This window comes from Tetrahymena thermophila, assembly GCF_000189635.1.
Source record: "Tetrahymena thermophila SB210 genomic scaffold scf_8254006, whole genome shotgun sequence".
NCBI classification, from domain to species: domain Eukaryota; phylum Ciliophora; class Oligohymenophorea; order Hymenostomatida; family Tetrahymenidae; genus Tetrahymena; species Tetrahymena thermophila.
The window spans coordinates 137,265-157,283 of record NW_002476011.1 but is presented as its reverse complement, the minus strand read 5'-3'; the positions used below and the strand labels follow the sequence as shown (position 1 = coordinate 157,283).

The 20,019-nt window shown below is 21.3% G+C and overlaps 6 protein-coding genes across 6 annotated transcripts in view; 3 read left to right on the top strand and 3 right to left on the bottom strand. All coding sequences in view use genetic code 6, as the record gives it.

Annotated features, from left to right (window-relative positions):
* Window positions 1-917, bottom strand: part of TTHERM_000945320 (cyclic nucleotide-binding domain protein, putative) — a gene marked incomplete at both ends in the record, with an annotated part of 7,602 nt that extends 6,685 nt beyond the window's left edge. Inside the window, 3 exons of the mRNA XM_012800715.1 lie at window positions 176-265; window positions 771-820; window positions 879-917. Of these exons, the coding sequence (XP_012656169.1) occupies window positions 176-265; window positions 771-820; window positions 879-917 (179 nt within the window). The remainder of the gene's footprint in view (window positions 1-175; window positions 266-770; window positions 821-878) is intronic.
* Window positions 918-2,900: 1,983 nt separating this feature from the next.
* On the top strand, window positions 2,901-9,319 carry TTHERM_00945310 (transmembrane protein, putative; the record flags this gene model as incomplete). Its single annotated transcript, XM_001026638.3, has 4 exons — window positions 2,901-3,846; window positions 4,053-8,402; window positions 8,496-8,694; window positions 8,752-9,319. The coding sequence occupies 4 exons, from the start codon at window positions 2,901-2,903 to the stop codon at window positions 9,317-9,319; spliced, it is 6,063 nt and encodes a 2,020-aa protein (XP_001026638.3).
* Window positions 9,320-11,332: 2,013 nt separating this feature from the next.
* Window positions 11,333-12,340, top strand: TTHERM_00945300 (papain family cysteine protease; the record flags this gene model as incomplete). The annotated part of the gene is made up of 1 exon (XM_001026637.1): window positions 11,333-12,340. One exon carries the CDS (start codon window positions 11,333-11,335, stop codon window positions 12,338-12,340), a length of 1,008 nt encoding a protein of 335 aa, XP_001026637.1.
* A 1,484-nt stretch (window positions 12,341-13,824) lies between these two features.
* Window positions 13,825-14,835, top strand: TTHERM_00945290 (papain family cysteine protease; the record flags this gene model as incomplete). Its single annotated transcript, XM_001026636.1, has 1 exon — window positions 13,825-14,835. The coding sequence occupies one exon, from the start codon at window positions 13,825-13,827 to the stop codon at window positions 14,833-14,835; it is 1,011 nt and encodes a 336-aa protein (XP_001026636.1).
* A 1,181-nt stretch (window positions 14,836-16,016) lies between these two features.
* TTHERM_00945280 (Serine/Threonine kinase domain protein) lies at window positions 16,017-16,931 on the bottom strand (the record flags this gene model as incomplete). The annotated part of the gene is made up of 1 exon (XM_001026635.1): window positions 16,017-16,931. One exon carries the CDS (start codon window positions 16,929-16,931, stop codon window positions 16,017-16,019), a length of 915 nt encoding a protein of 304 aa, XP_001026635.1.
* Window positions 16,932-17,881: 950 nt separating this feature from the next.
* TTHERM_00945270 (hypothetical protein) lies at window positions 17,882-19,785 on the bottom strand (the record flags this gene model as incomplete). The annotated part of the gene is made up of 9 exons (XM_001026634.2): window positions 17,882-18,022; window positions 18,250-18,427; window positions 18,506-18,588; window positions 18,649-18,703; window positions 18,820-18,962; window positions 19,024-19,089; window positions 19,282-19,493; window positions 19,564-19,680; window positions 19,740-19,785. The coding sequence occupies 9 exons, from the start codon at window positions 19,783-19,785 to the stop codon at window positions 17,882-17,884; spliced, it is 1,041 nt and encodes a 346-aa protein (XP_001026634.2).
* Window positions 19,786-20,019: the final 234 nt, after the last annotated feature.

The window sequence follows — 20,019 nt, the reverse complement described above, 5'->3', positions numbered from 1 at the left end:
ATGAATTAAATTAATAATCAAACAAAAAAAAAACACAAGTGCAATAAAAAAGAAGGAGAAAAATAAATCAAATTAAAATCGATCAAATAAATTCAAAGAGTTTTATTATTTTAAATTCATTTTTATAATTTAAAATATCACAATACAAAACGAATAAAAAATAAAGTGTTTTTACCCTAAGTTAATTGTCAAATTTGAAAGATTAGTGCATTTTGCTTAAGCAGAACCTAAGTTTGATGCATCTTCATCACCAATTTCATTGCCACTTTTTAAATATTGAAGAAAAAATATATATTTAGTTAGTTATTTAGATGGAAAATATGAACAAAAAATATTATATGAATTAATTAATAATAATAGCAAATGTTAAAAATAAAAAAATGTTTTAAATTAAAAAAATAAGAAAGAAACAAACAAACAAAAAAAAGCACAAGCAAAATTAAAAAGGAAAAGAAAAATAAATCAAATAAAAAGCAATAAAATAAATTAAATGAGTTTTGTGGTATTAAATTAATTTTTATAATTAAAAATATCACGATAAAAAAAAATAAACTGTTTTTATCAAGTAAAAGTTTTAGAAGCAAAAAAATTAACAAAAATGCCAAATAATAAAGATTATTGAATAATTAAAAATTGAAAGTGAAAGTGAAAATTAAGTTATATAGATAAGAATTTTTTTTTGAAAAATGAAATATTATAAATAAATTCAAAGTTAAATATTTAAATAAATATTAAGAATAATAATATTTATAAATTAAATATATATATACCTCAAAGAAATACTGAGAACCTTATGAGATTAGAGTGAAGAGTTTAAGAACTTATTTTATTAAAAAAAAATAAATTTATAGAATATTTGTAAAAAAATAAACAATTACTTCTTCTAAATCGTCGTAATTTTTAATCTATTATGACATTTATTTTTTTTTTAAATATTGAATTACAATTTATTGAAATTTAATTAATTATAAATTGATAAAAAGAACAAAATAGATTTTATTATTCAAAAAGATTGAATAGAAATTTATTGAAATTTAATTAATTTTAAATTGATAAAAAGAACGAATAAGTTTTAATAATTATCAAATATCTATTTATAAACCTTCTTTTAGGAAAATATATCACAAAATAGTTAGTGTAGCATTCATTTAGTCTTAATATTTCTATTTAAAACACTTAGTTAAAAATGTAGTAGAAATTAGAAATGAGAAGTCAGTCAGTCATATATTGTAAAATTCTAGTAATCACTGTCCTTAAATTTTATAAAACAATTTTTATTTAGTAGATTGTTTTGTTTTAGTCCATCAAGTAATGAGGGGAATATTTATAATATATCTAATTATTTTCTAATCCCCAGCAATTATAAAAAGAACAAATTATATTTTTTTCTTCAAAAAGATTGAATAGAAATTTATTGAAATTTAATTAATTTTAAATGGATAAAAAGAGCAAAAAAGTTTTAATAATTATCAAATATCAATATATAAAGTTGCTTTTAGGAAAATATATCACAAAATAGTTAGTGTAACATTCATTTAGTCTTAATATTTCTATTTAAAATATTTAGTTAAAAATATAGTAGGAATTAGAAATGAGAAGTCAGTCAGTCATAAGTTGAAAAAATCCAAGTAATCACTGATCTTAAATTTTATAAAACCATTTTTATTTAGAAGATTTTTCTGTTTTAGTTCACCCAGTAATGAGGGGAATATTTATAATATATCTAATCATTTTCTAATACCCAATAATTTTTTTGCAAGCAAATTTCAATTAGATATATAGGTTGTATAGAGCAAATAAGTGCATTTATACCAATTTAAATAAAATTTTAAGATAAAAGTATAAATTTATTTTTATATCATCAACAATTAAGATAATTTTTTTTTTTAAATGAATAAACTACTTAGGATGGATAATAAATAAATTAGGATCTATCTTTATTTACTAAAATAAAAAATGAAATAATCAATAAATTTAAAGAATTTATTAAATTCCCAAATAAAACAAGGAAATTTGAGTGGAATACACTTCCTCATATATTAAATTAAAAATATAGCAAGCAAGTATTACAATATCTTAAATATATAATTATAAACTTACTTTATTTAGTTCCTCAATAATTAAAACCAACCCTTCCCCCTATCTAGTTTTTTTCTACTTTAAAATAAAATGTTAATCACTTTTTAATTTAAAAAAATATTTAATTGATTAATAACATTTTAAATATTAATATTTCAGAATTTAACAAAAATTATTGAAAAGTTTACATGTTCAAAATAAAATTTACAAAAAATATAATTGATAATGATAATAATGGAGCAATTAATTATTTGTCCAATATCACTTTTATTGCTATTAATAAGAAAATAATAATAAAATAATGAAAATTTTTATGCAGAAAAGTAAGTGTTAATAAGATATAAAATCTATCTTTAAATTAGCTTAGATCAGCTTTCAAATTATTTTATCTTTACATTTATCTAAAAAAATAATTCATTTAAATTTCTTTTTTACATTGAGCAATTTAAAACTTTAAAGGTATAAATAAATAATACCCTTTTTTAGATATATTAATTAAAATAGAAAAAAATACAAAAATTATTTCAATATTAAATTTATAAATAGTAAATTAAATTTCTTTTTTATTTCTCAAATCTTGTAAATTGTAAGCGATTTCTGATATCGAAGTATATTATAATGAAAATTATTAAAATAGACGTCATTTAGTATGATAATTAATCAAAAACCTGCAATGCTAATTATGAAATTGTGCTTGGCATTTATTTACATGAATATCAATATTTTTTATTTAAATAGAAGAAAAATACTCAATCTTATAGACTTTTAGATAGAATTTAAATACAATCAAAGTTCAATTTAAAAAAAATACTAAATAAAAAATGTTTCTTGTTTCAAATAATAGCCTTATCTAATTAGTATTGATATTTTTTATCTTGAATATTATTATTTTTATCGCTAATAAATAAAATAGTTCTTTAATTATTTAAAATGAGTTAAATGTTGTCAAAAACTATTATTTCTATTACCAATAAGCTTTGAAATAATTAATTAATGTTTCAATTTGTAATTCATAATTAGATTTTATTACCAAATATAGAGACTTTCAAGTAAATTGTAATAGAGCTTAAATCTTAAAATAAAACTTGAAGATAAATTAAATTGTTTTTAGTTTTAATTAATTCATAAAAAAGTATTTTGAGTTTAAACAAAGCAAATAGAATTTTCAGCTGAAATTGCAAATGAAACTAAAAAGTGGGATAATTCCTATAATTCAATATTTTTCAAGAAATTTTTATACTCTCTACTTTTATTCTATTGTTAAAGGATTTGAAAGAGGATAATTCTTTAGTCTGCTTTTGATTTTAGGAAAAGGAATATTGTTTATTTTGCTAGGAATTTATAATTCAGATTACATTGAAATAGTAAAGTATGACAAAAATTTAAAATTTATTCAAGATAATGATTACTTTAATAGATGGTAAACAAACAATAATGCAAATTTGTTTTAGTTTATAAGCCTTGCTTTAAATTTTATACTAATTACTTATTTTGTTAGCTGCTATATAAGTTTTATTCTTTTTGGGTATAAAACAACAATTTAACCAATTATAAAAGGATCTTTTTCCAATACAAGTAACATTGAAATAGATGAAGATGAATTCATTACTAAACTGAATAAAAAAATGCAACTAAAAATTTATGAAATGATGAGTTTTTACATATCAATATATTAATTTTTATTAACTACGCCTATTTTTTATTACAGCTTGATGTAGATTAGCCACCCTCTAGCTCCTATAAATATTTTGCTTACTTTGATTTCTGGTAAAAACTTTCAAAAATTTTAAACAAAATTTCAAAAGATATTAATAAATAAATTTTTTTACCAAAATTCTTAATATCTTCTTCAAAATATAAAGAGTTTCTTACTTTTTTTTATACTTTAAAAAATACTCGTCTTAAATTAATCAATTTAGATAGAATTATATAGAATTCTTTCATTTATGCATATTACTATTATTTAATAATAGGCACATTTATAATTGACTCAGACTTTGACTATTCTGTAAATACTAAAGATTGTATGAGTAGACCATATAATCCATATAATGTTATTATTTATTATTTAGACTTTTTGATTATGCTATTAATAGTTAATACTAATTTTAATTAAGATACTTTGTTTTTAGGAATTTATTTTTTGATAAACGGGTGGTTTTCTTGCCGCATTTGCACATATTACTAGTATCAAACTAGATTTTGGAATACCTTTACTTATCTTTATTTAGGTAGTATTTGCCTAACCTATTATATTTGCATATAAGTATAATCCAAAATAAATATACCATCTCTAATGACAGTTTTATACTTACCAATTTTCTATAAAATTGCTCATTATTTTTGCATATGGGAAGATAACACTCACAATACACTTATTAAAGATATCTTCGAAGAAAACAATAATGTTAGCTTAAAAATGGTAGATAGAGTTATTAGGTTATAGGTTTTTAATGATTTGCAAACGCAAAAAGTTAATGATACTTAAAAAATAGGAATTTATAGCTAAATAAATAAGAAAAAATAATAGTTTCACTAAGAATCAATAAATAGCATCTAAACATAAGCAACAAATTAGCTTTCTTTAAAAATCTTAGTAAAAGAAATAGAAAATGGGGAAAATGAAAATCAAAGCATCATGAAGTTTTTTAAAGAATAAATATAAAAACTTTCAAACAAAAAGAGTGAATTAAATTATAGATTTGTTTATTTATTATTTTTGCTTGAAGTTATTAAATGCACTAAATCTTATTTCTATGAGTTTTAATAAATGAGAAAGTAGAAGATTGGTCTAAAGTAGGAGTAAATTTTAAAGAGTATTCATATTAACTTCTTAAAGTAGAGATAAGTTTTGTAACAGACATTGATGTTTTAAAATAATTTCGACTAATTATTTTATAGCGTAATATTGTATGAAGAAAAAATACAATAAATGTTCCAAATGATGGACAAGGCAATGGAATAAAAAGTAGAATTTATTTCTCTTTTAAAAAACAAATAAATATAAGTGTAGGATTTGATCAAAAAAGTAATTGAATTGAGAGAAATTCAATAAAAAATAAGAAAAGGTCTAAATGAGTTGTCGATAATTAATAATTCAAATAGAGACTTAATTACTCTGTAAGTTTGTTATTAAGAAACTCTTTCTTTTGAAGAAAAAGACTTAATTATTGATTTTGATTTATAAAACATAAATGAGGTTCATGTCTCATAAATTAATACTTAGATTATTAAGTAGAAGTTTAAGTTAAGATAGAGTTATAAAAAGAGTCTAATCAACAAAGAATTTTTTAATTAAAATAATTATTACGGAGATTTAAATGTATTTAGTAAGCATTCTTGTGTTTTATTTGCTTCATTTGAAGATAGCTCTAATTTGTATATCAAAAAAGTATCTTCAAATTTCACTCGCTTGTTTGGAATTAACTAGAAAGAAGCAGTAGATAGGAAAATAGAGGTATTAATGCCTCCTAAAATTTAAGTGATAAAAAAACATAAATAATATATTATTAACTACTTTTAAAATGAAAATAATAATATTTCTAACTTGAAAAACAAACTTTTATTTGGTTTTTAGTAAAAAGGATTTATTTTTCCCATGAAAATTGATGTACGCCTCAATTACTGTAATGGACTAAACGAAGTAGGTATGACAGCCTATATAGAGCTAATAGATGATGAAAATGAATATATTTTATTTGAATCTGATTCTTTGAGTGTTATAGGAGTTACTTAAAATCTTTAATCGAATATTTTTACTAAATATAATATTTCATCACTAAAGTAAATAGATTTAGGTCAATTCTTTCCATTCCTATACAAATTAAGGTAGGACAGGAAAACCAAATAATTGAATTAATAACAGAAAAATCTGACAAGGTTAGATTCTGAAACTAAAAAAATTAATTCGTTGAAGAAATTACTTTCTTAATAGAGTTTTAAAGAAGAAACTAATGCACAAACAGTAAAAAATTAGTTTGAAAATTTTTAACTAGAAAATTAAGAATATTTGCTTATTATTTAAAATATTGAATTTTCAAATGAAGTAAAAAACTAAGAAGCTAAACTTTAAAACTTTTCTTTCTTTTTACTGGAGATAAGTATGATTAACTGTGAGTATAAGGATATTGAAAATTTATAATATCTAAAAATTTCTAAAGTAAAATTTATTTACCCAGAGTTCCATTCACCTATTATAATTAAATATCTTAAGGATTATAATGAGTTTTATTCTAAAATATTTACAAAAGCTACTTTAGAAGCTTTAAAGGCTCAATTAGAAAATCAGCTAATAAGAATTGGATCGTAAGATATAAGCATGACAAATTTTTTAAAAATCTAATAAAATTAAAAGGAAAACTAATTTATGAAAAGCAAAGAATTTTAAGCTTCATAAGATAAATAACAATTTTTAGATCAAAAGGTTCTTGGTAAATTTAGTGAAAACGAGAAAACATCTTCTAAGAACTTATAAGAATATAAATTATAAAACAATACAGGCAATTAATTAACTTACAAAATTAAAGAAAAAAATTCTGAAGAATAAAAAACATAAAAAAAAACATTAATAATTAATTGCACCTAAAGTATTAATTTTGCTGAGGAAAATAGCACTCCTTCAATTTATTCCCCAATAGGAGTTTAAAGTTAAACTTTTAGAAGCTAAGAAGCTCTGGCTTAGGAGTATATCAAATAATATTAATCCTAATAAGAGGAAGAAAATTATATTTTGCCATTAACCTCTAATAGAAGAGAGACAAATAGAGAGCTTCTCAGTGAAGCTATTATTAATAGTTAAACAAACGTTACTTCTTTTTAATAAAAAGCTAATATAGATGAAAATTAATTAGAAAATCCATATTATTTGTAAATAGACAATAGAAATGTTTAAAAAAACTAAGAAAATTTAACAAAATGCGATAGCAACTTAAAAGAAATGTGCTAATTTAATCAAAAAGAATAAATTTGCTCTCCCCTTTACAGTAATAAAGATTCAACATCTTTGAAATTCATTGAAAAAGTAAAATAAGTAAATAAATAGTAAAAATTTTATTAAACTCAAGAATTAACACCTTAAAACTTCAAGAATATAAATTTCAGTAAGAAATCGACTTAAATATTTTCATCGAAGAAATAATAAAAGTCAATGAAAAAAAAGATCAAAGAAGAAATGATAGATAATAGTTCTTCTTGCATGTCAAGAGAGTCCACTTCATCTATAAAAAAAAGACTTATAAAGACTATAAGAAGACACGATAATTTAAAAGCAATAAGAATTGTTAATTTATTTGGATTACTAACATATCTAGCACTTATCATTATTTCGATATAATAGTACTGTTCTTTTATGGGTACTGTAGACACAATGAACCAAAATCTTAATTCTTAAAGTTGGCCTTCTGAGGTGGAAAATGAAATTACCAGATAAGTCCTTGTTTAAAATATCATAAAAAGCATAAGATAAAATAATTTCACTTTTCCATCTACTTCTGATTAGTAAAATTATGATGCTGTTTTATTATCTTACTTAAAATAAAGCTATTCTTCATTTAAGAATTAATTGCAAATTATGGATTTTAGTTTGAATGGAAAAATGCTCTTCGAAAAAATAAGCAATTACAACTCTTCTTTTTAAGCTGATCATTTTTACAATCCTTTAAAAATTAAAGGTTCACCTTCAACGAGATCAAACTACTATTTTGAAGAAAAAAATTCTTCTTTGCTTTACTCAATAATTTTTGTTAATTATTACATGTACAAACAATCTATAAATCCTAATGGAAAGCTTCAAGAGATTAGTGTTTTATTAAACTTGAATGAAATCATATCAGGGATTATAGACACGAAATTCTATTTTTAAAATTACTAAAACTAATAAGTTTAGCAAATTTAGAACCAATTATCAGTTTTGATTGCTATGATTTTAATAATTTCAGCTTTTTGCTTACTTTGTGTACTTCCACTCTATTCTTATACTTAAAAAAGAAAAGACAAAATTATCTAACTTTTTTGTACTTTTCCAGTTAACTTACTTTAAAATATGATTATTTAAATTAGACAATCATATTATTTAAATAAAACTATGAGTCCTTATATAAAAAATATACCAGTTGAAATCGAAATACTCAATCATAAATCATCTAATGAGTCTGAGAACCAAAAAAAGTAAACCTTAAGCTAGATAACAAAATTACCTCATTTTAGCTATTCTATATTGATCATTATTTGTGCTGCTTACTTAATATTAGCGTTTTATCCCATTTTCAATAAAATTTTTATCTAAAAATATCTGGACAATTTGAATAACAACTTAATGATGCTAGGTAAATAAAAACTAATATCAAAAATAAATTAATTAATTAATTATTCTTATTATAAAATTCTTGAAATTATTTTTTTATTTTTGAAATAAAAAGAGAATTTAAACTTGGCAAGAACTCATATACTTTATAGCTCAGCAATAGTGTCTCACGGATTCAATATGAAAGTATATCCTAACACTAAGCTGGTGAAATTATAAGATTACATTTCTGAAATAAGATCTACAATGAGTAGAAACTAATAAATGCTAACAAATTTAACTCATATTTCTGAATAACTTAATAGAAATGAGAGGTAATAAATTAGTTTTTATATTAATAACGATTTAATCATTTTAAAAAAATAAATTAGATATTAACAAGATTAATTTGACCATTTCTTTTTTCCTTTGTTTGAAGGAGATATGTGCTCTTTGATTGCAAACAATTCATAATACATCTCTAATTCTACTATTTTTAATCCTAATTTTTGTAAAAGCATTTATAACGGCTTCCTTTAAAAAGGACTAAAATTATCTGCCCAGTATTTTAATTAAAAGCTGTAAGATCTATATGAAATAATAGAAATTAATAATAATGATTAATTATTGACAGCATAAAAAGGTTTATTTAAATCCTTTAATATTGATCATTACTCCTATCTAATTGTTTATTTAGATGAAATAATGAAAATTATGAAGGAGTTTCTTCTTAAAAACTGTTATAAATATTATGATTATTTATAACTTATTTAATTAATTTTAATTATTTATCAACTTTTTATAGTAACTATAATATTTGGTGTATGCTGGTATTCATTCAGTAACTCTATAGCTAATTAAATAACTAAGATTAAGCATCACCTCTAGGTTATAAATGTCTATTATCTGCTTGAAAACAATTTCATTCTAAAATTTGTTAAGAATAATATGAAATTGTGAAATTGTATATGTTAAATATAAGGTACCCTAATTGATTTCAGTTAAATTAGACACTTTATTTTACTATCAAATTGCTTTGTCTATTTATGAATAAACCATAATCATCATATATTAATAAAATAGTATAAGTTAAAAATAAAAATAGTACCAGTTAGAATTTTTTAATTCTATTATAAAAAATATCTTCACTAGTCTGTGTTGCTAGAAAATAGCAGGTAGATTATTTTTTAAATCAAAATATTTTATTAAAAATTTATAGTCTGACTTTATATGAAAGATTATTAATATTTATATTTGGTATTCTAAATATTTTTCCATATTTTAATATAAAAAACTGTTGTAATCATTTTAAAGATTAAAAGAAAAAACTCTATGTAATTAAAATGTTTAATTTATTTTTTAAATAAAAGCATTTGTTAAAGTAGTTTTCTAAAAAAATAAATTTTTAAATTAATATAATAGAACAAAAATAGCTTGAAAATTTATAAATAATTTTATATTTTAAGAAAAATGTAAACTCACTTATTTATTTAATGAACTGAAAGCTTTAATATATGCTTTTTACATCTAAATTTAATAAAGTATGATAATTTTTTATATTTTGTAAATGATAAAATAAAGAAAATATTAATAAGAAGCATACATTTTGTTTTTATTTTAGACAAATCAAAAAAAAGGAATTTAAATTTAAAAGATATGAAAGAAGACTAATTTTTTTGTTAATCAAAATCAAAAACAATTGTAATTTATTTTCACTTGATTAGAGATACGAATCTTTCGTTAGCAATTTTAGTGGAGTTATTTTCTATGGTAAAATTTTTCATTAAAAACTAATCCATCAATTAATTAATTATTTTTCTATAAAATAAAACGCGCGCGAATTAAAAGTGTAAAGAAACAGTTCATAAATTAAATATTTTCTATAGTGCTTCAAATATTTTGAAGAAAGCTCAATCTCAAATAAATTAATTGAAAAGTATTATTAATTTTGATCTTTTAATATTAAATAAAATTTAAAATTCAATAAATAAATACCCTCCTCATCTTTCATATTGCCTAATCTTTCCTTTAAAACCTTCTATTTTAACCTATTGATTTGAAAATTTAAAACTTTAAAAAATTTTATTAAGAAATCTTTTTTTTTGATTCATAATAAAGATTGTATTTACAGAATCATCTGTATATCTAAAAATAAAATGTTTAAAAATTGTTTGCTATTTAACTTCGATTATTATAACATATTTTTAAAAAACATATTTACAAATATAGTAGCTTCAAAAATATGGTTTCAGAATAAATAAAAATTCACTGTAAACTCTAAATGAAGCTTAACAATCTATTTATTAATAATTTATTATGTGTGATAATTCAGTTTTTATCTTCACCTGAATTATCAAAAATAAAAATAAAAATAAACTGATTTGAAAAAGCTAAAAAGCTTGAATTTATTTGTTTGAAATTACAATTTTTTGTATTGTTTTTTCTCTAAAATTATCAAATCGCCAAAACAAAAACAGTAAAGTTATGAATTTCAAAAATTCTTTGTATTTTTGTTAATGAGTTTAAAAATAAATTGAAAATTAAAAATAGTATATAATAGGTTATTTATTTTTTTGAATCATATTAAGTATTTCTTATAAATTTCATAAGTTAATTAGTCAGATAATATATTTTAAATTTTAGTGTAATTAATTTTAATAGCTGTTTATTTAAAGTGAAGTAGATAATAATCTACTAAGTATATTTAAATTGAAAATTGAAAATGAAGTATTTATCAGTTTTTTAGTTTAGAATTAATTCAATAGAGAATATTGATTTGATAAGTTTTTATTTATTTCTATAATAGTTAAGTAAAGGAGAAGAAAAATAAATATTTAAAAAACAAAAGCTACTTACTTGCTCTTTTAATTTAACCATTTTGACTTTTTTCATTTAAATAACTGTAAAAAAAATAAATTGAAATTATAAATATTAAATAAACAAAATATTTAGAAAACTAATCAAATAAAAAATATGGATAAATATAAATCAATACTTTTTATCTTTCTCTTTTTGGCTTTTGTACTTGGGCAAGATAAACAGGAAAGCTTATCTGATTTTGGCAAAAAACATTAATAATAATAATCTTTCTTAGATTTTAAAAAAAATTTTGCTAAAAAATACCATTCCTAAGAGCATGAGTAGTATAGATTCAATGTTTTTCTTGAAAATTTAAAAGAAATTGAAAGACTAAATAAAGAAATCACTTCCGCAAAATTTGCAGTTACTTAATTTTCTGATTACACTAAGGAAGAATTTATGAAACTTTTTACTGGTGCTGTAATTCCTAATGAAGCTGAATTGTCAAGCAACTCATAAAGCAACTCTGACTCAGAAGAAAGAAAACTATAATCTCTACCTTCTACATGGGATATTAGAGCTAACGGACCTGGAATATTACAAGCCGTAAAAAATCAAGGCTAATGTGGTAGCTGCTGGACTTTTTCAACCACTGCTACTGTTGAAAATCTCTATAACATAAAATATGGTTATAATTTATCATTTTCAGAGTAGTAATAAGTAGATTGTGTATATTAAAGAGATGGCTGCTAAGGAGGTTGGTTCTCAACTGCCTATTAATTTGTTATGAGTATTGGACTAGCTCTTGAGAATATGTATCCATATACTGGAGTATATGGTAGCTGTGCAACTTCATCGATGGGAGGCTATTTATACAGAATAAGCGGCTTTAACAATCTACAAGATAACATTACTTAAATTTAGTCATCTATTGTTAATAAAGGAGCTGTGGCTGTATGTGTTGATGCTTCTTACTGGGGTTAATACTCATCTGGAATTTATTCTGACACAAGAGCATCAACTACTTCCTGCAATCATGCTGTTACAATAATTGGATATGGACCAGGTTACTGGTTAATACGTAATAGTTGGGGAGCTAATTGGGGAGAGAATGGTCATATTAGAGTTGCTAATAATGGAACTGGAGGAATAAGAACAAATTATGCCTTTTAACCTTACTGATTCGCTATTAAAATTATTAAATTTATAAAACAACCAAAATATATTAATGGATTATAATTTTTTTATATAATAATTTCATATTCTAGCAATGATAAACTTTTTTAATGATTTATAGTTTGTTTTCTTCATAAACATTATAAATTTTCATTGATTGATACCTTCAAATTTTGAAAATTATTTTATTAGTAGGTTAGAGATTGCTAACATGTTTAAGTATATTATTTGCTTTAGTCTATTGTTAAAATTATATTTTTATTAACAAGATAGGCCATCAAATCTTAATTTTTTATTTATCCATAATTTTACTATTAGTCAAAAAAAGTCTAATTCATTTTTCAAATTTAAATTCAAAAATGAACAAATCTTGTTGTAACCAAATAAATCCCTTATTAAAAATGTTGAATTTTTTTATAATCTATTTATTTTAAATTGAATAACTCCAACCCCTGTATCAACTCAAAAGGCTTGTTACTGAGTTGGGGTTGTTTAGTAAATAACAAATTACTTTTTAATATTTAGCTAAAAATTTTTAGTCTATTTAAAATTTAAATGTTAATTTACTTTTTAATAATTAAATTAATTTTAAATATTTGATAAAAAAGGGGGGTTACAGCAAGGACAGATTGATTCTTGAATGAAAATTTTTTATTCAAAAAATTAATTTTAATTTGATAAATTTATTAAATAAACATGCCTATCTACCCCAAAAAGATTTTTATAATAAGGATTATTTTTATAGAATTACCTGTATTTTAAAAAAACTTTGTTAAAAAATTGTTTGATAATTAACAGGAAATATTATTTTAATGAATTTAAAAAAAAAAACTTCTATATAAATATAGTAGCTTTAAAAATATGGTTTGAGAATAAATGAAAATTCATTCTAAGTGATAATGTTAAATAGGAGTTTAATAATATAATTAATATAAATTTATGAAATATGTGGTTTTTGAGAATTTAATTAGCTTCAAGTTTTTTTAATTATCAAAAAATAAAAGCAAACCTAATTCAGATATTTAAGCTTGAATATATTTGATATTATAAATTTGTTTTGTTTACTTTTTTTTAAAATATATCATGTCATCTAAACTTAATGATTAAGAATTCAAAAAGTTTTTTGTAATTAATAAATTAAGTATAGAATATTACAGGTTACTTATTTCTTATTGTTTTTGTAGCAAAGAAGGTATTTCTTTTAAATTTTATAATTAAATTCAATAGATAATTTATTTCAAATTTTGATGTAACTCATATTAATAGTTTTTTATTCAAACTAAAGTATATAATTATCTATTTTGAATAATTTAATTAATAGTTTGAAAAAGAAGTATTTATCTTTTAGTTAATAGTAAAATATTTATTCAAAAAACAAAAGCTACTTGCTCTTATAATTTTTTTTACTTCATTCATTTAAATATCAGTAAAAATTAAATTAAAATTATAAATGTTAAATAAGCAAAAGATTTAGAAAATAAATTAAAAAAATGAAATAATAACTGAAATCAATACTTTATATCCTACTCTTTTTGGCTTTTGTACTTGGGTAAGACAAACAGTAAAGCTTTTCTGACTTTGGCAAAAAGCACTTGTAATAATAATCTTTCTTAGATTTTAAAAAATCGTTTGCTAAAAAATACAATTCCTAAGAACACGAATTGTTTAGATTCAATGTTTTTCTTGAAAATCTAAAAGAAATTGAAAGGTTAAATAAAGAAATCACTACTGCAAAATTTGATGTCACTTAGTTTTCTGATTACACTAAAGAAGAATTCTTGAAACTTCATACAGGCGTTATAATTCCTTAAGAAGTTGAAACATCAAGCAGTTCATAAAGCAACTCTGACTAAGATGAAAGAAAACTACAGTCTCTACCTTTAGACTGGGATATTAGAGTAAATGGGCCAGGCAAATTACAAGCGGTTAAAAATCAAGGCAATTGTGCTTGTGACACGGCTTTTTCAACGTCTGCTACAGTTGAAAATCTTTATAGCATAAAAACTGGTACTAATGTTTCTTTTTCAGAGCAATAATTTGTAGACTGTTTATATAAAAGAGATGGCTGCTAAGGAGGCTGGTTCTCAGAAGCCTATAATTTTGTTATTAATACTGGAATTGCCCTTGGAAGTATGTATCCATATAAGTAAGTATATGGAACCTGTAAAACTTTAGAGATGGGTAATAATTTATACAAGATAAGTGGTTTTAAAAATCTACCAGATAACATTTTATAAATTAAATAATCCATTGTTAAATACGGAGCTGTTGCTGCTTGTGTTGATGCTTCTGGATGGGATAAATACAAAATTGGAATTTACTCTATCCGAACAACAGCTAAAACTTAATGCAATCATGCTGTTACAATTATTGGGTATGGACCAGATTACTGGTTAATACGTAATAGTTGGGGAACTTAATGGGGAGAGTCTGGTCACATTAGAGTTGCTAGTAATGGAACTGGAGGAATAAGTACAAATTTGGTCTTTTAACCTTTCTGATAAGCTGTAAAAATTTTAAAATTAATAAAAAAATCAAATATTTATAAATGAATAATAATTTTTTTATAAAATAATTTCATATTCTTATAATTGTAAATTTTTTAAATATTAATATAGCTAATCCTGTAATTAAAATATCACGAACTGAGTAGGTACAGATCGTGATATTTCATTTAATTTTTATGATTTAAAGCTAATTTTACACTTTCTATTTTTTAATAATTAAATAATTAATTTTATTTTTTAAAATAATTAAGTTTGTAATATTATAAAATTAAAATATATTATAAATTAACAAATTAATAAATGAAAATTTATAATTAAATAAAATTATAAGATTTTATTTTATGATTTAAATTAAAATAAAATAATTTATTTATTTATTCATTTACAATTTTAAAGCAAATTCAGGTATTAAATTCTTACTTTTCCGCATCCACAAAATTTAATTCCCGAGGTCCAATATAACAAACTATTTAATTAAATTTTATTACTGACTTAGTTAATTTTTTAAGTCTAGTTTTTATGTTTTTTTAATGATGTTAATTATCTGTTTAATTTAGGTTTTTATTTACTTTTCTTTAACTCACTTATTATGATGAATTAGCTGAAAATCCTTTATAATATCATTTATATCTATAGTTTAATTTGACTAGATATAATAAAATAACCTTTTTTTTAAACTCGTTTCAATTGTTAATTTTTTCCTCTTCATTCTAATTAAATTCTATTTGAAAAAGAAAAAATTATTTAAAAATTCTTAAAACTTCTTTTTATTTATCATGAGAAAAAATTTTTTTTAATACTTAAATTTTAAAATATTATTAATTTCGATTTATGTTTAATAGTACAATAAATAAATATTAAAATTAAATACATTTTGATGAAATTAAAATCTTTCTTTTTGTGGTTAAATATAAAAATGAATTTTATAATTATATTAATGAAATTTATGTAGCATGCCAATAAATTAAGAATGTATTAATTTAATAAACAGCAAATTTTATATTAAGCTATTAATTAATTAATAAATTAAATATAATATTATTATGATTTAAGATAATAATTAAAATATTTATATAGAATTAATTATTTTATATTATTTCATCAATCAAAGTAGGATTTTGTTTAAATTATTATTATTTTGTATTCTTTAGAAGTTTTAATCTTATTTTAAACCCTCATGATTCTTCACAAAGCCATGGATCTTCTAAGGCTTAGCGAGCACTATATCTATGTTCATAATTTTTATGAAGTAGTCTTTTTAAAAATGATTCACACCTCTAAGATATATTTACACACTGACCAGATTCATCCTCCAATTAGTATTTTGGTTATTTATTAAGTATGCTATCATAAATTTATTCAGGATTTTTTCCATCAAATGGAACAGTTCCAAAAAGTAAAGTATATAACATTATTCCTGCACTCCAAACGTCTGATTGCTTATTGACTATATATTATTATATTGTTTCAGGTGCTAAAGAAGTAGGTTAGCAATTTAAAAATTATGTTCTATTTGTTATTTTTTTTGTCGATCTTCTGTTTTCTTCAGTGTCTACGGTATTAAAATCAATCATCTTTAAACTATCAAATTAATCATCTTCTTTTTTAAGCATGAAATTTTGTAAAACAAGATCTCCATGGACAAGATTATGCTTTTAGAGGTGATCTAATATAATGAAAATTGTTTTTGCAATAATTTTGACATCTTATTCTGATAACTTTTTGTAGCATTTAAGCACATCGTAAAGAGTGATTTCTAGATATTCAGTAATTATAACAATTTTTTCATCATCATCGAAATATTCTATTATCGTCACTATATTAGAATGCTTTAATTTTTTCAAATATTTTATTTCATTTTACTCATTTGCATCTCCTCTCTTAATGTCTACATTTTTATAAAAGATTTTCGCACAGTAAACTTTATTATCACTAATTTTTTTAACTTTCTAAATATGAACTTCAGTATCAGAATTTTCTGATATAGTTTCCAAAGTTTCGTATTGCTCTTCAAATCTTCCTTAGTTTTTGAAGTGCTTTTTAGGTCTGATGAACTCCTTCAACATCATATAAGTCAAAAGAAAAACCATATCTCTTCAGTAAAACTTAAAAAGTTATTTGTGCTGCTATGTATAAATATAAAAGGTCAAGAGCTCAACTAAATGATAAAAAATAACAGTTTATTGTAAGGTTTTTAATGGTAGTCTTGCTTTTGTTTACTTGTTCGTAGAGATTGATTAATCTGTTTTTTTTATAAACTTACTAATTAATTCACAACTTTAATTTGATTAAGAATTCAAACGCTACAAGCAAGATACTTTTAAAAAGGAAATAAAGTTTTTAATTGCGGCTTAAATATCTTAAGTATTAATTAATTAATTATTGACTACTTTTATTTATTTTAAGCACTTTAAATCTGATAAAAAATCAGTGATCAATCAATCTGTCCATCAGTCAGTCAGTCAGTCAGTCACATCAATTCATATTTAGTTTATATATATTAATACTATTTATCAATAGTTTACTCACCTCCAAATTTCACACTGTTTAGCAAGTAAATTAGTCAGTAAAATGAAAAACTAATCAAATACTTTGAAATTAATTACTTTTGTGCAATAATTTATATTGCTAGATCAAAAAATACTTTAAGAATATAAATCTGGCTAGATAAAAATGCTTTAATTCATAATTATTTCAATATGAACTAATAACTTTCACCAAGAATATTGTTTTTTACTACGATTTTTAAATGAAATTGATTTTAAATTTAAATAAATTTGCCAAATCATTTAAAAATTAAATATATAATTTAAATGATTTTTTTGAAAAATACTTAATTCTTCTCTACTTTGTAAAAAACAAGTAAAAAATTAAAAAATCAATTTGAAGTAAACCTAAATAGTAAGAATATGACTTTAAAAAAATATATTAACAAACTATGTTTGGGTTATAACATTAATAATTAAATATATAGTAAACTTAAAATGCATTATAAAAATTAAAATAAACACTTAGGAAATTAAAATAAATTATATTATTGTCAGTTATATAAGTCTCTTTTTTCATACTAACAGTTTTGTTGCATTCTAATCAACCATCTTCTGACAGAAGCAGGCCATTCATTTTATATAAATCTTTAGAAAGACTAAGAGTTATATTTAGCCATTATTACTCCATACATCTTTATTTAAAAAAGACATAAATAAATTCATTAAATATTTAAAAATATAAATTTAAATGTAAAGAAGGATAAAACCCATTTTATGATTTAAAAAATTAATTGCTTTTTCTTAATATATTTTACAAAACTTGTTTAGAAAAATCGAGAAAAAATTTATAATTTTCTCAGTATTTTATTATCAAATTATATTAAATTATAAAAGAAAAAGAAAATTTTTAGAATTTTACAGCAAAATCAGCCTCATCAGGATTGATACCACCATGATAGTCATTTTCCTCTAACATTTCTTTCCAGTCGTTAACTAATTTAAGCACGTCTTATTTAGTTTTCTTAAAAGCCTCAATATCTTTTGTTATACTTCTCAAGTTTTTCCATAAATTTGTCACGATTTAAACAAATTATATTCTATTCAAAATTAATTTAAAGATTGAATTTATTATAAATGATTTAAGTAAGTTAATGAATGAATGAATAAATTAATACCTAGCCACTCTAAGGACTAAGGCTCTTTTACTTTATTCTGTGTAACTCTTTGAGTGTGATTTCCAATACAATTAGAAAGTGAGCTAAATAAATATATTAAAAATTCATAAAAATAAATATTTAGAAACAAATAAATTGATTACTGCTGGTGACCAAAACAATCTATTAAGAGCTTCATGCATTTATTTTTAGGCGAATCTTTTATTATTATTATTAATTTAAGATTTAATTTAAAAAACTCATTCATTAAATAAATAATTTTTAAAGTCAAAAAAAATAAATTTATAAATAATTGAAATAAGAAAAAAGTTTACTCTGTTCCTTATGTAGCCCAGGCACTGTGAGTTCTATGTTTAGGTAAAATAATAAAACCTTAATCTATTAACCATGATTCCATTTACTCAAGTTCTAAAAATTTAGCAGGTTCTAAAGAAATATTAATTCTAAGAAGTGGGAACTATTGAATAATTTTAAGTATTTAATGAACCCCATTTTATAATTATAAATTTAAATTTTACTTTGCATTCTTTAATTTAATCGCCAAATTATGCTCTTATTCTTTCATGATATAGTGGATTAAACATCTACAATTAAATAAAGATAATTTTAATACAAAGTTTTCCATAAATTCATATTTTGTGTTAATTAATTTTCTAGAATATATGCTTGTTTGCTTGTTTTTCTAAATTTGTTTTAAAAATTCAGAAAGAATCTATCTTTGGTTAAAAACTAAATTTTAAACTAATTTAGTAAATGCTAAATAAAGTATTTTATACTCTTGTATATGAAACTTGATAGTAATTTAGAATAGCATCAATAGTTTGTGTTTTGTAGTCGAAATGCTCACCATATAATTTAAATTCTATCACAGTATCGGAATAAGCTTCAATAAAAATATCCAAATCCTTCTTCTTTTCTTATTCTATCTCTAGATATGTGTGTTACTATTATCTCTTTTTCACAATTTATTCAACAGTTCCAGTGTATTCTAATTGAAGATAACAAAATATGTTAAATTAATACTCTCATATTCTATTAAATTAAACTAATTGGCTTACATTTGTTGTAATTATCAAAATTTTCTAGTTTCTTTTTCTGATCTTTGTACATGTAGTCTTTAATATTTACAAAATTATATCTTATCTAAGGAGTCATCAAACTTCTCCCTAAGGAAACTATTTATAATGAATTTTGTTTATCCACTTCATATCTAAGAATGCTAATCAAAATTTACGATGTGATGCCATAGCTAATTTAGATACCTAATTAATATTAAACATTCTATTTGTATTTTTTGCTATTTATGTGATGATTATCTTTATAAATTTATATTAATCTTTTTAACGAGTTTAATTTAATTAAAAATAACTAAGATTGAAATATTAAATTTAATATATAAAAATATCTTTAATTTGTTGCAGATATTGTTTAATATTTATTAATCATTAAACAAATATATATATTTTTGATATGATTTAACAAAAATAAATACTAAGTTATTAAATCTTAAAAAA